We start from the raw sequence: 17,838 nt of genomic DNA, 5'->3' as shown, positions 1-17,838 counted from the left end.
AACCGTTTAGTATCTGGTTGCTGAATTCGCCAAATATCTATTAAGTCGAGTTCGTCCATAGTATCAATTATAGCAAGCCGAACATTTTTATTGTTTTCTCTCATATATTTGCGAGTATATTTTTCGAAAGACATGAAAGCGTTAAAAACTCCGGTAATAATTACCGAGTCATTATCAAAAAGACAAACATTCCTTTTTAAACGATGAAAAAAAAAAATCCGGCGAATCACTATTTGGACCATACACACATCCTAGAGTCATTCTTTGGTTTTGAATACTTATGTCAAGAATTATGAAATTTCCAAATTCATCGGACAAAACTCTATGTATTTTTTTCCAAACTATTTTTGAACAATATAGCAACATCACAACTGTTTCCTGTATGAGAACAAAAATAGCAATCCAGACCACATTCATGTTTCCACTGCCGTTCTGAAGATGCTTTAGAATGAGTATCTATCAATACTGAAATGTCATGATTTCTTTCCCTGCAGAAATGAAATATATCCCTTCTTTTCATGTTATCTGATAAACCTCGGCAGTTCATACTAGCTATAGTAAGTTAACCCATAATCAACTTCTGTCATCTTCTCTGGGAATAAGTAATACATTGTTACAGCTAATGCTTACCCAGTTCTGGTAGACATTACAACACAAAGGCTTACCCCATTCTGACAAATAGCCAGTTTGTCATTACACAGTGTTACTATATCCGGTCTTTTCCTTGCAGGTGGACACTTCGCCGAGTCACCGCTAGTCTTAGTTAAGATGATTTATACATCAGAGTTCTAATGCAGAAAAATAAAATAATGTTAAGTTACCATGTCTGGTGTTTTGACAATTCAATAAGTTTTTATATGAGAAAAGCTCATTGATATCTATCTAGATTGTTGTGGCCGATATTATCGATGAAAAATTAAATGATCATGTGGTGTTTTTACCACATATCCTTTAAATGTTTATCTGTTTCCTCTTTTATCGACTTGGGATCAATAATACGATTCCTTTAACATGCAGATATTCTCATTTATCTTTACAATTGCAATTCATTAACATTCTTTGGTACACCTTTGTTATTTGTACATACACATTGTGCTCCATTAAGTTTTAGGTGTCTAACTTGCAGAGATCAATTTTCCGATCGTTTAAACAGTAAATCGAAGTTAATGGAACAAATTACGACATCATAAAACTGATGTGTGTCTAATTCAATATAATTCATATAAATTACGATTTTGTTGTGCATTGTTTTGGTAAACTTTCATTGAAACCGGCTCAGGAGTTTTACAGAAAAAGTCGGAAATGTTAAAAGTTTACGTCGTACGACACCGGACAAAAGACGATCACAATAGGTCACCCTGAGTTTTGGTGTTGGGTGACCTAAATACTAAGATTTACCATCATATAACATCAGACTTGAGTGTGAACAAGTTACTTTGATGGTATCAATTAAAAAACGAACAACAAATGAAATAAAATGCACCAGATAGGATCTTACTTTAAACTATCATTAACTTGCGTTGGGAAGAACAAAGTTGCTCAATAGATATAATAAATAATTTACTGTCTTACTGTCAATAAGGACAAAGGTTAACGAAGTCTCTTTTTTTAAAAAACGTTATGATAATATAACCATTTAATTTTCTTAGCATTTGTCTTTTATCTTTAAGTTTGATGTTATTTCCCTTCTGGATCGCTGTGTGTTTTTACAGGTTGATGGTCCGAATGACCTTTTATGTGTTGACAGGCCGTTAATAATGTCATGATAATAAGAATAATTATCTAAAAATGTCAATTAAGGATACGGACATTGTGATGCGTCAACACAGTCAGATGACGCCCGGCAAGTCTTGTTCTTGCCCAAGGAGATGAATTGGCAAGCAGGAGTACAACACGGGCCCTGTGATGGACTGAAAAGCAAGAATCGAAGCAACGGATATAAACGGATAATATCATCATCAACACAACAGGCCTTATCAAACAGCAAGAATTATTAGGAAGAAACATGTATTATCGACGATCGAAGAAGTCATTTACAACAAGAAACTGGCAAGGGAAATTTCACATATAAAACAGAAAAACACAAATACGCAGGTCGTCCAACACATGTTCAATGACATATACTCTATAAGCGATGTAAATATATTACTTTTTAGGCCATATTTTGGTTAAAACAAATCCAATCTGCTTACCACAACAAAACTGACATCATAGAACACATGATAATAACGAAGTTGAAATATCACGAACTCATTTAAATGCCATTATTTGTTTTTTTTTTAATCAGGCAGGCAAAACTGTCAAAAATGATCAGTTTCCATGCGAGTCTAGCCTCTAATACAATATTACCTACTTGGATTACAATTAATTTCGTTACTTACCTGCAAACCAAAATGTGATTGATGCCATTTACGGTTTTTCGGAGTGTGCAATCTGTACTTTTGCTTGGTTCGTGACGTGGATTGCAACATATCTCGTCACAATCGTCTTCATAACCACAGTCACATTCTTCTCCCTCCTCAACGATACCATTACCACAGAAGGATCCTTCCTGGTCTGGAAATCAACATGTAACGGCTGTGAAAATCCAGTCGCAATTGACTTCTCGGCTAGAGATTATTTTTCGTTTAAGCTCGAATTGAACACGAGACTAATAAGCTCGAGGTCCCGCAATCGATCCTTAAGGAAGGCATTGAAACTAAGACATTTGTTACGAAAACGGCGTCAAAAGAAAACAAAAGCAGGAAAGTAACTTCTACTTTTCTTTAAAAAGAGGCAAGACATCATTGAATAAAGACGAGGTAGAGTGGTATTGACACAATCCATACAGCAACAACAAACGTAGCCTTGAAAACGTGGATGAAATTATAATAAACCTCGAAGAATACAGGTATTTCGAAAAAAACTGTCGAATCAAGTAGCCAAAGGGATGGAGAAAATCAAAATAGATGGAGCAAACGGAAGGGAAACAAACTAAAGCAGGAAGCAGAGAACCAAAGCAGCCAAGCAAATGAGGTAATAAAATAACCCGACATTTCAATGCAGTCGACAACACGAATCGAGGTGACATAAAAGCTAAAAGGAAGCCTTATTTTTTTTAAATCGAGCAATGTGACCTTGAATACGGGTCCAGGTTATTTCATTCACGAGCTATGTGCGGTTTTATACCAACAACCGACCAACTAAACAATAAGATTGTATGTCCCTTAGTTAATCAAAAGCAGCCGTTTGAAGATGTAACCTTAAGTATGGGTCGACGTTTTTACAGCTTTGTCGGGCTTCATCGAAGGCACATTCCATCAAAATATCACGAGTGTAGGCCAGTTAAGAAAAGGTTCCGTTTGTAATGTTTTGTGCTTTATATAAATTTGCACTATGTCATGGTCCTCGTAATTTTGATGTTAATTGTAAAAACATTTGTTATTTCAGTGCACGCTAATATTTATTTGTTTTTGTATATCGATTTACCTGTGAATCATTTGAGCGTAACGTATTGTAGCCTTGCTCTGTATATAAGCGTAATACCTTTTGTCCATGCACGAGCTTTTGTAATTGAATTGAATTCATATAGCATACGCCTTTATTAACGATAAGGGAGTACGTCCTCATTGTTGAGGTTAACCTACGGGTATATAAGGCCGGAATTTCAGTGTCACAGTCTCTCTCATTCGCTGGAGCTGATAAAGGACACAAGGATAGTTGGTGAGCAACAGGGCATGAATACGGTGCACATGGTAACGCAGTGAGGAAAAACTGACATCGCCAGTAAATCCGGGTATATCGCTGAGGTATAGAGTTTGGCGAAGACGTCAGGGTTTGGCGTAAGGGGCAACGCGGGCGCCGGGAGATTGGCGACAGGTTGCCAAGGACGCCGGTTAAGAATATCACGGGACGGGCGAAAGAGGGATAGTCAACGGCGATGTGGGTGCCTCACACTGCGTTGCCAATGTACTTTTAAAGACACGCTGTTACTGACGCCGGCGTAATGCGGGCGTAACGCCGTCATTGCACCTGCCAAGTCTGTTTAGGCCAGTAACACCAAATTTGCCGGCGCATTACTTAACTTACGCATAATTTCACACCTAGAGGCGTACTCCCAATAGCAACGCAAATACTGTCTACTTAATGTCTACTGTGAGAGTATTATTTGTAGAAATGTCCTTTGTGAACTGTGTCAAATAAAACCTGTATTTGTCGACAACTGTTGTTTGTGAATAATTTGCGGCTACGCCAACTCGGCAGGGGGCGCTCTCGAAAGCAACTGATAGCCAAAAGGACCCGGACTGAAAAGGAAATCCCTTACACGTTTTTGACAAATGTTTACCCGTCACGATGAAATGGTGAAACTATTTGACGCCTAAAAAGCGACGGAGGTAAAGAAGACTTCAGAAAATGGGAATCGTGAGGATGATGACAATTGAAAAAACAATAGCTTAGAAAGTAAGATAAAAAAAAAAGAAAGAAAATTTAAAACATACACACAAAGACAGAATTAAAAGACTGGTGATTGGGCAAATCAACTGGACAAAACAGCCATTGAAACAAAGCACACAATTTCATTTTATATAATTTATTGTCCTTGAACACCACGGCTGAAAGGGGAAAACAGATTGTCCCTGAAAACCGTGTCTTACAGGAAAAAGCAAGATTTTCTTCGAACACCCCCGCTAAAAGAGTCACAATTTTTCCTCGAGTACCTCGGCTAAAAGGGGAAATTCAATTGTGATAAATAAAAGAGACATTGCGTTCTGTCCTGTCTATTGGTTTAGGAAGGACGAAACATCACTGTACTTTTTCTATAGAAGTTAAAAGTAGGAAGAACATCAGAATAATTTTATTAATCTGGATAAGATAATACGGCACGAATCGCTGGGCGCGACACTAAAATTATGTCTATGGGAAAATGCGATTATTTCCATATGCATGCCACGCAGAGATCGAAGGTATTTTCATCTATCTACTACATATTTGAACAGGACAGACTTGACGATACTAATATACTCAGTGGAAATACATTTTTCCTACCCATCAAACTTCTAATATTCACCAGCGATAGACATAGCAAATTGTTCCTGAGAGGCAAGATAGCAAGACACTGAAAAGTGTAAGCAGAAATTTTAGACGACATATGCTTCTCTTTTTGAATGTATGTATGATGAGTTCTTAACAACATCATCTAACATTGATACAATAACTTCAGAGACTTTGGTACGTAATACTCACTGTGTAGACAGTTCTTTTTAAATGTCCCCTCTAGTAGTGAATGTAGCACCCGTGTCATGTTGTCTTTGCTACACTGAGAGAATTTGTCATTATTGGGTAGATTTCCATGTGTAGCACTTGCGTACATTATAAAGTTTCCGTTAGAGGCCCCTGGATACTGCGTATTGTAGGGCGCGCATATACCAGTGTCATGCTAATAATAAAATATTTACATCAACATTTAAAGGACATATCCTTTACAATCTGAATTTATGATATGTTAATTCAAGATTCAGAACTTAATTAGGAAACTTCATATGTGATCCTGTTCATGCGAGATGAGAAGACACAAATGTTATTGAAGATATGCCAACTAAACAATGAAAGTGCATTACTATATGTAACATTTCTAAAACGCTTCTATATGGAAAATAAAACCACGAAAAGATTACTAAGATAATTGCAAAATTTTCATTCATTTTTTGAACTTGTGAAAGAAAAAATACAGGGTAGATAAATGCTTACTTTGAACGCGATATCATCAAGATCATGCCAACAAATGTATGTAAAACTAAAAACATTGATTGAAAAATTGTAGAATTATAATGAAAGGGAGATTATTCTTTGTTTATTAGTACATATAGATAGTTTAAGTGCGAAATGATTCCTCATTATAACTTACAGGAGATCCAAAATTGTGCCCCACCTCGTGGGCGAAGGTCAAATGAGACACGGTTGGGACAACACGCTTGCCGTAATTGATGATAGTGACTATCCCCGTGTTAAGGCTCTTGCTGACTGTCCGCCCGTCCTCTCCCGGAAATGGTTTATTCTTCTCGCAAATACCGCCGGCTGAATCTATCCGAAAAAAGAGGTCCTATATAAAAGGTTATCTATACCTTCAGCATGCTCCATAGACTTTATGATTGAAAAATAAACGGCTGATAACACAACATCCTTTAAGTGAGGGAAGCCAATTTTTTAAAATCGTTTTGGAAACTTTATGTTGGATTGTTTAAACCGATCAATGACTTGCGTTTTGTAAATAGAGATGTTATTGTTGAACAATAATAAAGACAAATAAAGGTAGAATTCAGTTTCATTACGGAAACAAAGAAGTTAAACAGTATTTCGAGACTTTATATTTAAAGTTTTCGTGTTTTGTTTCAAGTCGCTTACTCCATGTTCTCTTTTATTTATTGGCATATTCACAAATTCAAAATAAATTCATCAGATATCTGATTGTCATTTAAAACGTTCTGTTCATCAGTCGTTGCTTGCCATTGATTCAATACCACTGCTTTTCATTTCATAATTTCACAATTTATTGGCACATTCGTTATACTCCCCAGAAGAAGAGTACTTGTCGTACTTTCAGTAGAAGCAACCCAGGCCAGTCCCAGGGTTCCACCGGAAAAATCGCGGGCTGTGAATGTGAAGACAAGGCAGAATTGATCATGATTTTCCCTTGACGTCATATCGAGGAAATTACTGACGTCAATATCCGGGTTACAGAACCCATTAGTCATGGAATTGTTGCAGTGCTCAGACTGGTCAGTCATCACCTATTTTAAAATAAATAACAATGTAGTCTAGATCACCATGTCATGTAACTTCTTAGCCCCTGGATAGCATAATAAGTGATTCAATCTGCTTACTTATGTCAACTCTTTGAAAAAAATAAGCAGTCTTTAAACGCTTTTTGCCACGTTTTACAGTGTGTCAGACTACAAAGATATTTGTTTTTCTATGAACAAACATGACCGAAGGATCACGTTTTTCTGTTCACACAAGTGACCGCGGAATCACGTTTGTCGAGGTACACAAGTGACCGCGGAATCACCTTTGTCGTGGTACACAAGTGACCGCGGAATCATGTTTATCTAGTTACACAAGTGACCGCGTACTCACGTTTGTCGAGGTACACAAGTGACCGCGTACTCACCTTTTCTCGAGGTACACAAGTGACCGCGGAATCACGTTTGTCGAGGTACACAAGTGACCGCGGAATCACCTTTGTCGTGGTACACAAGTGACCGCGGAATCATGTTTATCTAGTTACACAAGTGACCGCGTACTCACGTTTGTCGAGGTACACAAGTGACCGCGTACTCACCTTTTCTCGAGGTACACAAGTGACCGCGGAATCACGTTTGTCGAGGTACACAAGTGACCCCGGAATCATGTTTATCTAGTTACACAAGTGACCGCGTACTCACGTTTGTCGAGGTACACAAGTGAACGCGTACTCACCTTTTCTCGAGGTACACAAGTGACCGCGGAATCACGTTTGTCGAGGTACACAAGTGACCGCGGAATCACGTTTGTCGAGGAACACAAGTGACCGAGGAACACAAGTGACCGTGGAATCACGTTTGTCGAGGTACACAAGCGACCGCGGAATCACGTTTGTCTAGGTACACAAGTGACTGCGGAATCACGTTTGTCTAGGTACACAAGTGAATGCGGAATCACGTTTGTCGAGGTACACAAGTGACCTTGGAATCACATTTGTTAGGTACACAGATTATCATTATTATAACATTCTAAACGGCCCGACAACAAAAAAGTCATAATAGTCATCAACTGATGAACGACACAACGACCCCGAAAGAAAATAACTAAAAGGTACAAGACTCATACTAAAAATCTCATAGCTATACTTTACATAAGATCAGCATGCTGAATCATATCCTATAATACAGACCACCATCTTTCAAAATTTTATTAATCTGAAGTTTCCAAAGGGGTCTTTAGACTTGAAACATTACAATAAAAAAAACTCTCGGATATAGAGAAGGTCATTGCAGTCCATTTTTTAAACTGTCAATAGTTCATCATATGCTATGCACCGAAGATTATATTTGCCTTTCAGCATATATGAATGTTTAAGGTACGTAAGGCCAATCCAAAGACGGACAAAGACATCTTCGTCTCGATGGTTGTCTCTATAGCATGGAAACAATTGGCCGATGATAGGTTTTTTCGGCATTTGCTATCTGTATATTGATTCCATTCCTTCTGCTACTGAGCTGTCTGACAAACGGGTTTAAATCAATAAAATGAACGCTGTTCTTGCAGCACGCTCTACTTTTACACAGCTGACCACTGGATCAAGTTTGTCTAAGTACGCAGATGGCCGACGGATCATGTTTTGTAGGAACACAGATGACCGCGGGAATACATGTCCTGGTACACATTGACCGACGGATCACGTTTGTCAATGTCAACAAATGATCGGCGGATCATGTTTGTCTAGGTTCATGGATCAACACTGAATAGCGTTTGTTGAGGCACACGGATGACCAGGATATCAAGTTTGTCCAGATAAATTATAGGAATATAATATCAGATTTCTAAACAGGAAAACTGTCAAAAGTACGAACTATCTCATTTTAATGATTTTAGTCAGTGAAATCAAGGAAGGTAATGCTATGACGACAACGAATAACCCTGCTGAAACAAAACACGACACGTCGAAGTTTATCAATGTATGTCTCTCCCAGTATATATTGTAATGTATTGAAATAATTGAAATTTTGTTAAGTTTTGTGATTTCCTTGTTTTCAACAATCGTGGTCTTTGGCATCAACGACAATGCTTAATTTTAAAAACGTATACAAGAAAAAATGCTATTCATTTGTGAGTCTGTACAACGCTGGATACTTACCGTTGTCCTCTGAACTCGAAACTGGACTCCGGTGTAGTAGTAGTTGGTTGGATTCCCTGGGTATAATGTAAAATTGGTATCCGTGTAGATGGAATTAATAGCAGACACGTGACTAGCGAACATCGCCAGTATTTCATTCTTGGCTGCATTATCATCCTTCAAAAACATATAAAAGAAATTTGCCAAAAGTCAATACAAAATAATCAAGCCATTTGGGTCGCACAGGCAATATGACAATCTTTGTGTACATATATATCATTTGTCGCGATTTTTTAAAAACATTTCTAATCACCAGAAAGGTGCAGTTTCGAAATTGCCTAAGTAGTAAATACAACAGCATGTATGTGTTATTGGTAGCCCCTGTAGTGATTTTAGAAAGTTAGGTCCAAACAGGTACATACGCAAGAATATGTCACGTTTTTGTGCCAAAAATGAAAAAAAAAATGTCCAAACATAGTAATTAAGAGTCTTGTGCAAAGTAATTAAAATTGATTGACAATATTGCTTTGTGCTTGTTAAGGAAAAAAGGGAAAATCTGTTTTAGATTGGATTGGATTTACACATAGTTTTATTAGTACAAAGGGACTACTGTCACCTACACTAATAACCCAATAAAGTGATATTTCAACTTTCAAAATGACCATCACGTTCATGTCAAAACTGGCTGAATCAATATTCTAACAAGAGAACTAAGTCATTTAGTTTCGTTGGTTTACATATTAAACCACCTAATCTGGATTCCGGAATTCGTCCTAAAATCTGATTTACCATGTCAGTGTTTGGCATCGTCGTACAGAAATGTAGTTCTAATTATCCAAGTCGACAATACTTAATGCTTTGAAGATGACTGTTGGTAGTGAAATCTACTTCACTTGATGTTCGTCTTAATACTTTTGACTTTTGGATGCAAAGACGTTCTATTTTCCAAATGCATGCAGTACCCTGCATAGTAATAATGCTTCTTTATGGGATAAATGACATCGGCGTTGTCATGCTGAATCCATTGTACTGTTATGCCTGGAGTGGATCTGACATAGTACAATGTCTCGTGAGTGTCGATAGAGCCAGGTATCGAAGTCGTCATCATCGCTGAGGTGCTGACTTGTGTAGAGGGCTGCCAATATCATTTGGTATGTTCCACCGGATGTTGTCGAGATGTATTCAATCACTAACTTAGGGCAGTCACAATTATCCGTAGTAGCATCCTGTTTGACAAATAGTGACTTGGCGCTTCCTGTACGATCTGGCTCATTTTTCATACGCTGAGCTAAGCTGTTGTAAACACTAGGGAGCGCATTCATTTTATGTTGGTAGTCATCGCTCCATCATTTGCGTCTCGTTCTAACATAAATGTGATTCTATTGTAACAGGTTGTTAATATTCTAACAAGTGCCTCAATGACAACAATGAAATAATAATAATAATCACCCTGTGCACCGACGATTAGCCTCGCCATGAAACATGTATGATTTCGTAAGGTATGTATGGTCCATCCAAAGACGGACAAGGACAACATCGTCGCTGTGGTTGGAGACCATTCAGTGATGATAGGTTTTACGGAGTGCAATTTCTTATTGGTATATTGATATCATTCCTCAATTGTTTGATAAATGATTTTAAATCAGTAAAATAAAGTTTAAAAACAACAGGTGGTAGCGATAAAGCTTCCTTTGCGGCACGATCTGCTTTTTCTTCGTCTGCTATTCCTATGTCCCCAGGAATCAACCAAAAAGCAATACGAAAGTTAAAGGCAAGTTCATTATAAAGTATTATGTACTACGAATGAAAATATTTCTTTTGCTAAGACAATGTAGTACAGAAAGAGAGTCTGAATATATAATAGCTCTCATTATTTTGTTTCTTTGCATATATTCAAGAGCGAGGTAGATAGTTCGCGCTTCCGCCGAGAATATTAAGGTGTTGTTCGGTAGCCAGCATCCATACACTTCATCTTGTGTAACCACGCAACTGCAATTTCGAGAAGGATGAACGAAAGGTGCAACTGCCAGTGTCTGATATAACCATTTCATGAAGTGAAAAGTTAACTTAAAAGTGAATTCAAGAGCCAGGGTGGAATTTTTTCGTTCCAAATGACTGAATTTGGTCAATATCAATAAGAGCGGAAATCCGAATACCGAATGGTGGAACGGTTTTTGGTTTGTTTTGAAACAAGGTTTAATATTTTGGATCAAATATAAGTGAAAAAGTAGGATTTGAGGGATTTGATTTTAGCTGAATGGTGTATTGCAAAGCATAATTATTTCGACGGCTATATAGTAATGTTCGTAAGCCTCTACATAGAGACCTACTGTAGGCGTATTCTTAAAAGCTCCGAGAGCGAGCCGCAGACCCTGATGATGAACAGTGTCTTATTATTTAAGAAACAACTTTTCTATTAGCTCCCCAACCACCTTTAGAATTATCAGTACCTTGAGGCATTTGGCTTTATGGTATTTTTTACTTGGCAGAAACGACAAGTTCCTGCCGAATATTACACCGAAGAATTTGTTTGGTAAACGAAAGGGGTTGGTACGACACAAAGAGATAGATTTGGATTGTCTTGTTGTTTCCGTAATTGGCACAATCAGCCCCCAAAAAACTGGTTTTGCTTGTGAAAATTTACATTTTTTCAATTTTCATATGCCTAAATTAGGAGTCGATTTAAACATTGTTGTAGTTGTCTTTAATAATATTCAAATGCTTAGATTAATAGTATGTAATGAAGTCATTGACATCGAGCACCCTCCATTGAAGAGGATAATGTTTTGACAAAAACATCGGAAATCGAACAAAATCAATAGAAGATTTGAAACAAAAATTGGTAGATTACCTCTAATACATACATCGTGCAGATCTATCATTATGCCGTATTTCCACGTGGTGCCTTTAGCCTTTTCAAATCGAAGAAAACCGCAACCAAGTGCTCCTTCTTTAGAAAAGCCTCGCGCACAAAGGTTTTAAGTCTAACCAAATGATCATTGGTACCTCGCGTGGAAGTAAAACCGCATTGTAGGGATGATGATATTATGCGGTCGGATTCCAATGTAAATATCAGCGTAAAATAGAAGATGAACAATCAGAAAGAATGTTTAGGAACTGTTTTCCGGTCAAACCAGTCCAGACTGTACAATCTGTATCATCAGAGAGGAGAAACGCAGAGTAAAAGAAGACTCCTACTTTTATAGCCTATGTGATGTCTCCAAAAGATTATTTTCTTTGACCTGGAAGGTAGATGCGAAGTCAACATTTTTCTTTCGTCAGTGCGGATTTTACCATTTGGGTTAAGATCATTTCCTACGAGATGACGCGGACCAATATAGGATTCCAAGGACACCACAGCTTCTGATGAAAGTGATCTGCAGTATGGTTGAATTTCGATTTAAACACTTTTTACATTTTGCGTGGGAAGACTGGATATAAAATCGATCTTCTATGGATGATAGTCAAATATTTCGCCATGTTGGATCATCAACATCAACGTTTTGACATTCAGGTTTGATGTTCTTTTCCGATAATTCTTAAAACACTTGGCACACATACCGATCTCTTGATCATCAATAAAGAAATTGCCGTCTGCTTTAAAAACATGGTACAATTGATTGCGCTCGGGAAGTATTATATTTCAAGCAGATCTCTTGGTTTTAATGTCTCCCCTAAAGGCAAATTTACAACCGGTACATACACAACGACCTCTCGTTGTGACAACGGTTCTGCATTAGATATTGGAAGTTTCCGTCTTAGTAGAAAATGTAGAAAGTAATGTCAAAAGAACAATTGATGATATTGGGATATACCCAAGAGACAAAGAAACGCAGGGTAAATTTTGAAGCAAGACGTCGAGTATAAGTAACAATGAAGATTTAATCATACAGAACAAACTGCAAAATCAACTATTTGTATCTGGTTAGTGATTTAGGAGTAATTGAAGGGAATTTAAACAAACACTGTAATCTCAAATCAAAATCGACTGACTCAGGGAGCTGGCTAGTCAATACCGGATATGTGCCTCATTCGCACTCTCCACAGCCCTAGGCACGGAGTTTATGAGAGAATTTATACTCCTCATTTGAATGTTGGCCTATTCGTCCAAGAGTAACAGGGGGAGGTTGGCATCGTCGAACCTGTCTATCCAGCTGATCCTACAACTGCTCAATAGGGAATAGGTCGGGGCTGTATGGCGGCCAGTCCAGTGGGTAGATATTATTGTAAATGAGAAAGTCGCGACGGATTTTCGCTGCATTGCGCCTGCTGGAATGTGAGGATGTTTCGCTACAATGTCGGGACAATTTGGGGTCGGAGGATCTCATCGATATACCTAGCGGCAGTTAAAGTACCCATTACCACAACCAGTGGTTTTTTCACTCCATGTGAGCCTCCCAACACCATAACCGGTCCATTCCCTAACCTATCCGTCTCTAATATGCAGCAGTCGGCAAAACCACGTCGAACGTCTACTCGAAACAGGATGAACCGGGACTCGCCTCCACTGCCTCAGTAGGAATATTCTGAGGGAATGTGCTGCCAAGCAAGTCATACGGCGCTCTGGCGACGAGTGACGATAAGGGGAAGACATACAAACGGATGACGTGCCCGCAGACCAACTTCCCGCAATTGTTTCCTTACAGTTTTTGCATTGATAGGAGGGTAATGAGTACCTATGGTATGAAGGGCTGATTCAGCGGAAGTGAGGTGTCGATTGTGCAAATGCGCAAGACGAATAAACCTGCCCTACCATTGTGACGTCACATTCTGACGCCTAGACCTAGTTCTGTCAGCAACCGACCCAGTTTTCCTTAGACGTCTAACAAGACGATCTACAGTGCAAATATGGACACCAAAATGTTTAACAAACTGTATTTACCTTTGACATTGCATAATAATCGCTATGGCCTGCACCCTCTTAAATTCCTTTAGCCGTGCCGTTGTTTATTGCTATCGGAAATCAATCAAAATATCGGAAAATGATGCGTCTCTATCAAGATTAACTTATGATTTAACGAGCAGTGTAACTCAATGTCAAAACACTGCTGTGCACGAGGTTTTCCCGTTTCTTCCTTTACCCGGAATATATCGTCAGACAATACAATAGTACAACATTCGATACAGAACCACGTGCACTGTAACCTAGAGAGTTGTTTTTGAATGTCACTGTGTTTCTTTATCCCTTGAGAATATAATATATTGTTGGAAGATTTGTATAGTAACTATTGGTCATATACTATTATGTATTTAAGGTCTTAAATCATTCAAGAAGATGTCGGCATTACTTGTATTCGTGTTAGAGATTGTTATTAGGAAAGGCACATGTGTTCATGAAGATATGGAGTGGAACAGGGTGGTCTACTATGTCCACTATCGTTCAAGAAGTCATTGAGGTAATACACAACAGAGCCAAATACTTTGCATAAATAGCGTTCGATCTTTAGGCAGAATGAGGGTAAGAGAGGTGTAGCTATCATATGTTAAATAATTTCAAGTTGTCTGAATATGGAAGACATTTTAGATGGCATTTGCTCACAAAAAATACTTTTTTTCTCACAAAATCAGTGATACTGGCGGTAAACTTACGGTTTAGAATTTAGTTACTGGTTCAAACTTTCCTATTTCGGTAAAATAATTATTTTTGATCTGTTTTGTGACAATCGGCGTTCTTAGTTTAGTGAATTAGTTACGTTATTAGTTAAGAAGACAAGTACGTCATCGTTTTTTTTTTTTTTTTTTATTAAATGTCAGGGAACCAACTTTGATGGCACAAAGAAAATCCATCAGTTAAAGGTCTCGAAGGGTAAAAAATCTTTAGGCCAACATCTATGGGAAATTAACATTGCTGAAAACGCCAACTTTAGAATCCTGAACATCAATTATTGCATGTATGCCTGTTATAAATTTATATACATTTCATGTATTTATTCCATTTTGATTAATGTTTAGGCCATTTAACTTACCACGCCCTGCCTTTTGATATATCTCCACAACACTGGATCGGATCTCAGGTACATGTAACAGGTGTTCCGTGCCCCGAGACGATCTACGGACTTTGCAGCATTTCGTCTAACACGGCCACCTGTCCGTCGCCCATTACTTGGTAATGTTTTGTGTGGCATTTCCTCTAAGTTACCGCTCGTGTCGGCTCTAGCACGGTCTGTGGTCGTCAGGTGATCACCATTGTCGTTATTAACAGATTTACTGTATTTACCCGCCTAAAACAGTACCATGCAGTAATATATTTACATCACTGACGATGTCAAGAAGGACGAAACTGCTGTAAAATATAGTTTAATTCATTATTTGTCTCTATTATATCTGATTCTGACTTTGTATTGAAAAGTGCTGTTTACTTGTGTGGTATTTGAACAATCTGCATAGTTCCAAAAATGTTCCTGTTGTTAGAGAGATAGTGAGAAATGTACACAAAGGTGGACAATATGTTCATTAACATACAGACAAAACAAGTAAAATGTTTAAAGGTGAGACTACTAATCGTCAATTATTTCTATAATTTAAAAAGAAATACAAATGAAGCATTTATCTCAGGTCAACAGTTTCAACCTTAAAACAATTCAATGTTTTTACTTTTCGAGGCCAGTAGTATCCATATCAAAACCTACTGACGGGAAAAAAATTCAAACATTTGCTTCATATGTTTGTCTTGTTTTCCAATCCAGTTTTAAGCTGATCTGTATGCTTGAACATTTCCATCTATTTCTTTTGATTATTTATACTAATCAATTTCTCAAAAGGATCTAATTTCCTATGATGCAGTGTATTTGTGAATCATTTCTATTCCCCGTAAAGATTAACTCTTATTTTAGTATTTTTACAGCATCGATAAAGTCAATGGTCACACTTTGTCACTTTTGAACAAAAAAAAAATGCTTTTGTACAAAATATAATGTTTTCAGTTTTAGTTCTACGGTTTGATTTCGTATCTACTACATACTTCTATACCTCAGTACATTGAAGTGGTCATCAGTCAAACCAGTGGATCAAAGATCACACTTAAGAATAAAAAGCTTATGTGTAAAATATCCTATGACTCGACAGATTTCTTTGAAAGTCAAAGATCATTGAGTGGAAAGTATCTATGTCTTTTTATACTTTATATGCTGAAATATTTACGACACGCAGTTTGCAAATGGCAAATTAAACTGAAAGTATGATAAAATACCCGAGGAATAATTTGAAACAAATTGAAAAAGAAATCTTTAAAAGAATGAAAAAAAAGAAGACCGAAGACATAGTTATAGAAGAATATCATCTACATAATCTTCTTTTAAACATACATAGTCTACATCAGCCCTACAACTTTCGTAACCAATACAGCTGTTCAATGAATCGACCGAAAAAATCAGCAATAATAATGTAGCATAAGATATCTTTAAAATCGCACATCTAAGGTCTGTTTGTAAGGGCCGTTGCTAGGCATCAACAAATGCAGTCGCTTTATATGGTAATTTCCCAAACTCGGAAATACTGGAATATTATATTTTGAAAATGGAACCTGAATAATAATATGGTACATATAATAAATGTTGACGTTACAAGCAGCCAAACCCTGTATGCGATTACGATAAGGATTTTATATATTTGATATAGGTATCTGTCAATTTTCCATAAATTGTAACAAGATACAAATCTACCTTTTGATAGTTACTTCCAGTTCGAGGAGATGATTTCTTCTCCATCCATTGTCGGAGTCTGTCAACGCCACATGTTCCTTCCCCAGCGGCTCTACGATGCCTGTCGAAGTGAAAAGAACCGAAAAACTGCCAGTACAAAAAAGCCTTGCTTGCGTAATGTATTTATGAATATGTATTATGTATCGTTGTATACATTTTATGTTTTTAGAGATAAATAGTAAGTTATTATGCACAGGATATTTATGAATATATGTTATGTATTTATGAATACGTATGATGTATCGATGGGCACAAATTAAGTGTTTGTGAATAAATGTGTATCTGTGAATATGTATTGAGTGATTTTACATATGAATTCAAAATTTATCTTCAGATATATGTGGTCATATAATGATGACATAATATGAAACTCACCACAAAACAAAAAAAACAATGTAGTGTACCCATTCCGGTTGTTGAGTAAAAGAAATTATTAGGTGTAATATTCGTCAGGAAATTGTCGTTCCTTCCACATATAAAATACCTTAAAGCCAAATGCCTTAAGGCACTGAATATTCTAAAGGAGAGGTCCCACATTGATTGGGGAGCTGATTGAAAAACATTTTGGACAGAGCTCTTGTTAGATCCAAAATAGACTACGATTCAATTGTCTTTAACTTTTGTATTGCTTTTTGCTGGGTACCTGGGCACATGTTCCACAAAGGAAGCTTTATCGCTACCAACTGTTGTTTTTCAGCTTCACTTTACTGATTTTAAACCATAAATCAAACAATTATAATAGCTCAGTGGTAGAAGGAATGGAATCAATATACCAATAATGAATTGCACTCCGTAAAACCAATCATCAAACAAATGGTCTCCATGCTATAGAGACAATCACCGAGACGAAGTTGTCCTTGCCCATCTTCGGATTGGCCTTATATGCCTTACGCATTCATATATGTTGATAGGCGAGGATAATCCTCGATAAAAATTTTTGTTGGATTGCATTGACCTTTTGTCTTCTCAAGACATCTTTATCGTAACGTAAGAAGTCTAAAGAAAGACCCGTTTGAGATTAATAACATTTTAGGTTATCTGAAAGATGTTGGTCTTTATTATAAACTATATGACTAACCATTTTAAACTTTTGCGATAATATAACCATTAGCATTTGTCTTTTACCTTTTAGTTTGTTTGATGTTTGATTTCCTTTTTTGGATCGCTGTCTTATTCACCAGCTGATGTCCCTAATGAACTTACATGTGATGACGGGCCGTTAAGATAGTAATAATAATAATTTCCATTGCAGTAAACAATGAGATATACAAACTATGGACTTTTGTA

The 17,838-nt window shown here is 37.2% G+C and overlaps 1 protein-coding gene across 1 annotated transcript in view; it reads right to left on the bottom strand.

Annotated features, from left to right (window-relative positions):
* Window positions 1–17,838, bottom strand: part of LOC132556259 (disintegrin and metalloproteinase domain-containing protein 10-like) — a 34,810-nt gene that overhangs the window by 8,559 nt on the left and 8,413 nt on the right. Inside the window, exons 5-13 of the mRNA XM_060220642.1 lie at window positions 16,513–16,612; window positions 14,818–15,072; window positions 8,873–9,028; window positions 6,575–6,767; window positions 5,885–6,060; window positions 5,224–5,416; window positions 2,382–2,556; window positions 1,806–1,910; window positions 666–753 (exon numbers count right to left, since the gene is read on the bottom strand). Of these exons, the coding sequence (XP_060076625.1) occupies window positions 666–753; window positions 1,806–1,910; window positions 2,382–2,556; window positions 5,224–5,416; window positions 5,885–6,060; window positions 6,575–6,767; window positions 8,873–9,028; window positions 14,818–15,072; window positions 16,513–16,612 (1,441 nt within the window). The remainder of the gene's footprint in view (window positions 1–665; window positions 754–1,805; window positions 1,911–2,381; window positions 2,557–5,223; window positions 5,417–5,884; window positions 6,061–6,574; window positions 6,768–8,872; window positions 9,029–14,817; window positions 15,073–16,512; window positions 16,613–17,838) is intronic.

This window comes from Ylistrum balloti, unplaced genomic scaffold (genome assembly GCF_031769215.1).
Source record: "Ylistrum balloti isolate Yb309-2 unplaced genomic scaffold, AGI_CSIRO_Ybal_v1 Utg370556, whole genome shotgun sequence".
In the NCBI taxonomy this organism is placed as follows: domain Eukaryota; kingdom Metazoa; phylum Mollusca; class Bivalvia; order Pectinida; family Pectinidae; genus Ylistrum; species Ylistrum balloti.
This window is presented reverse-complemented; position numbering and strand designations above follow the sequence as displayed.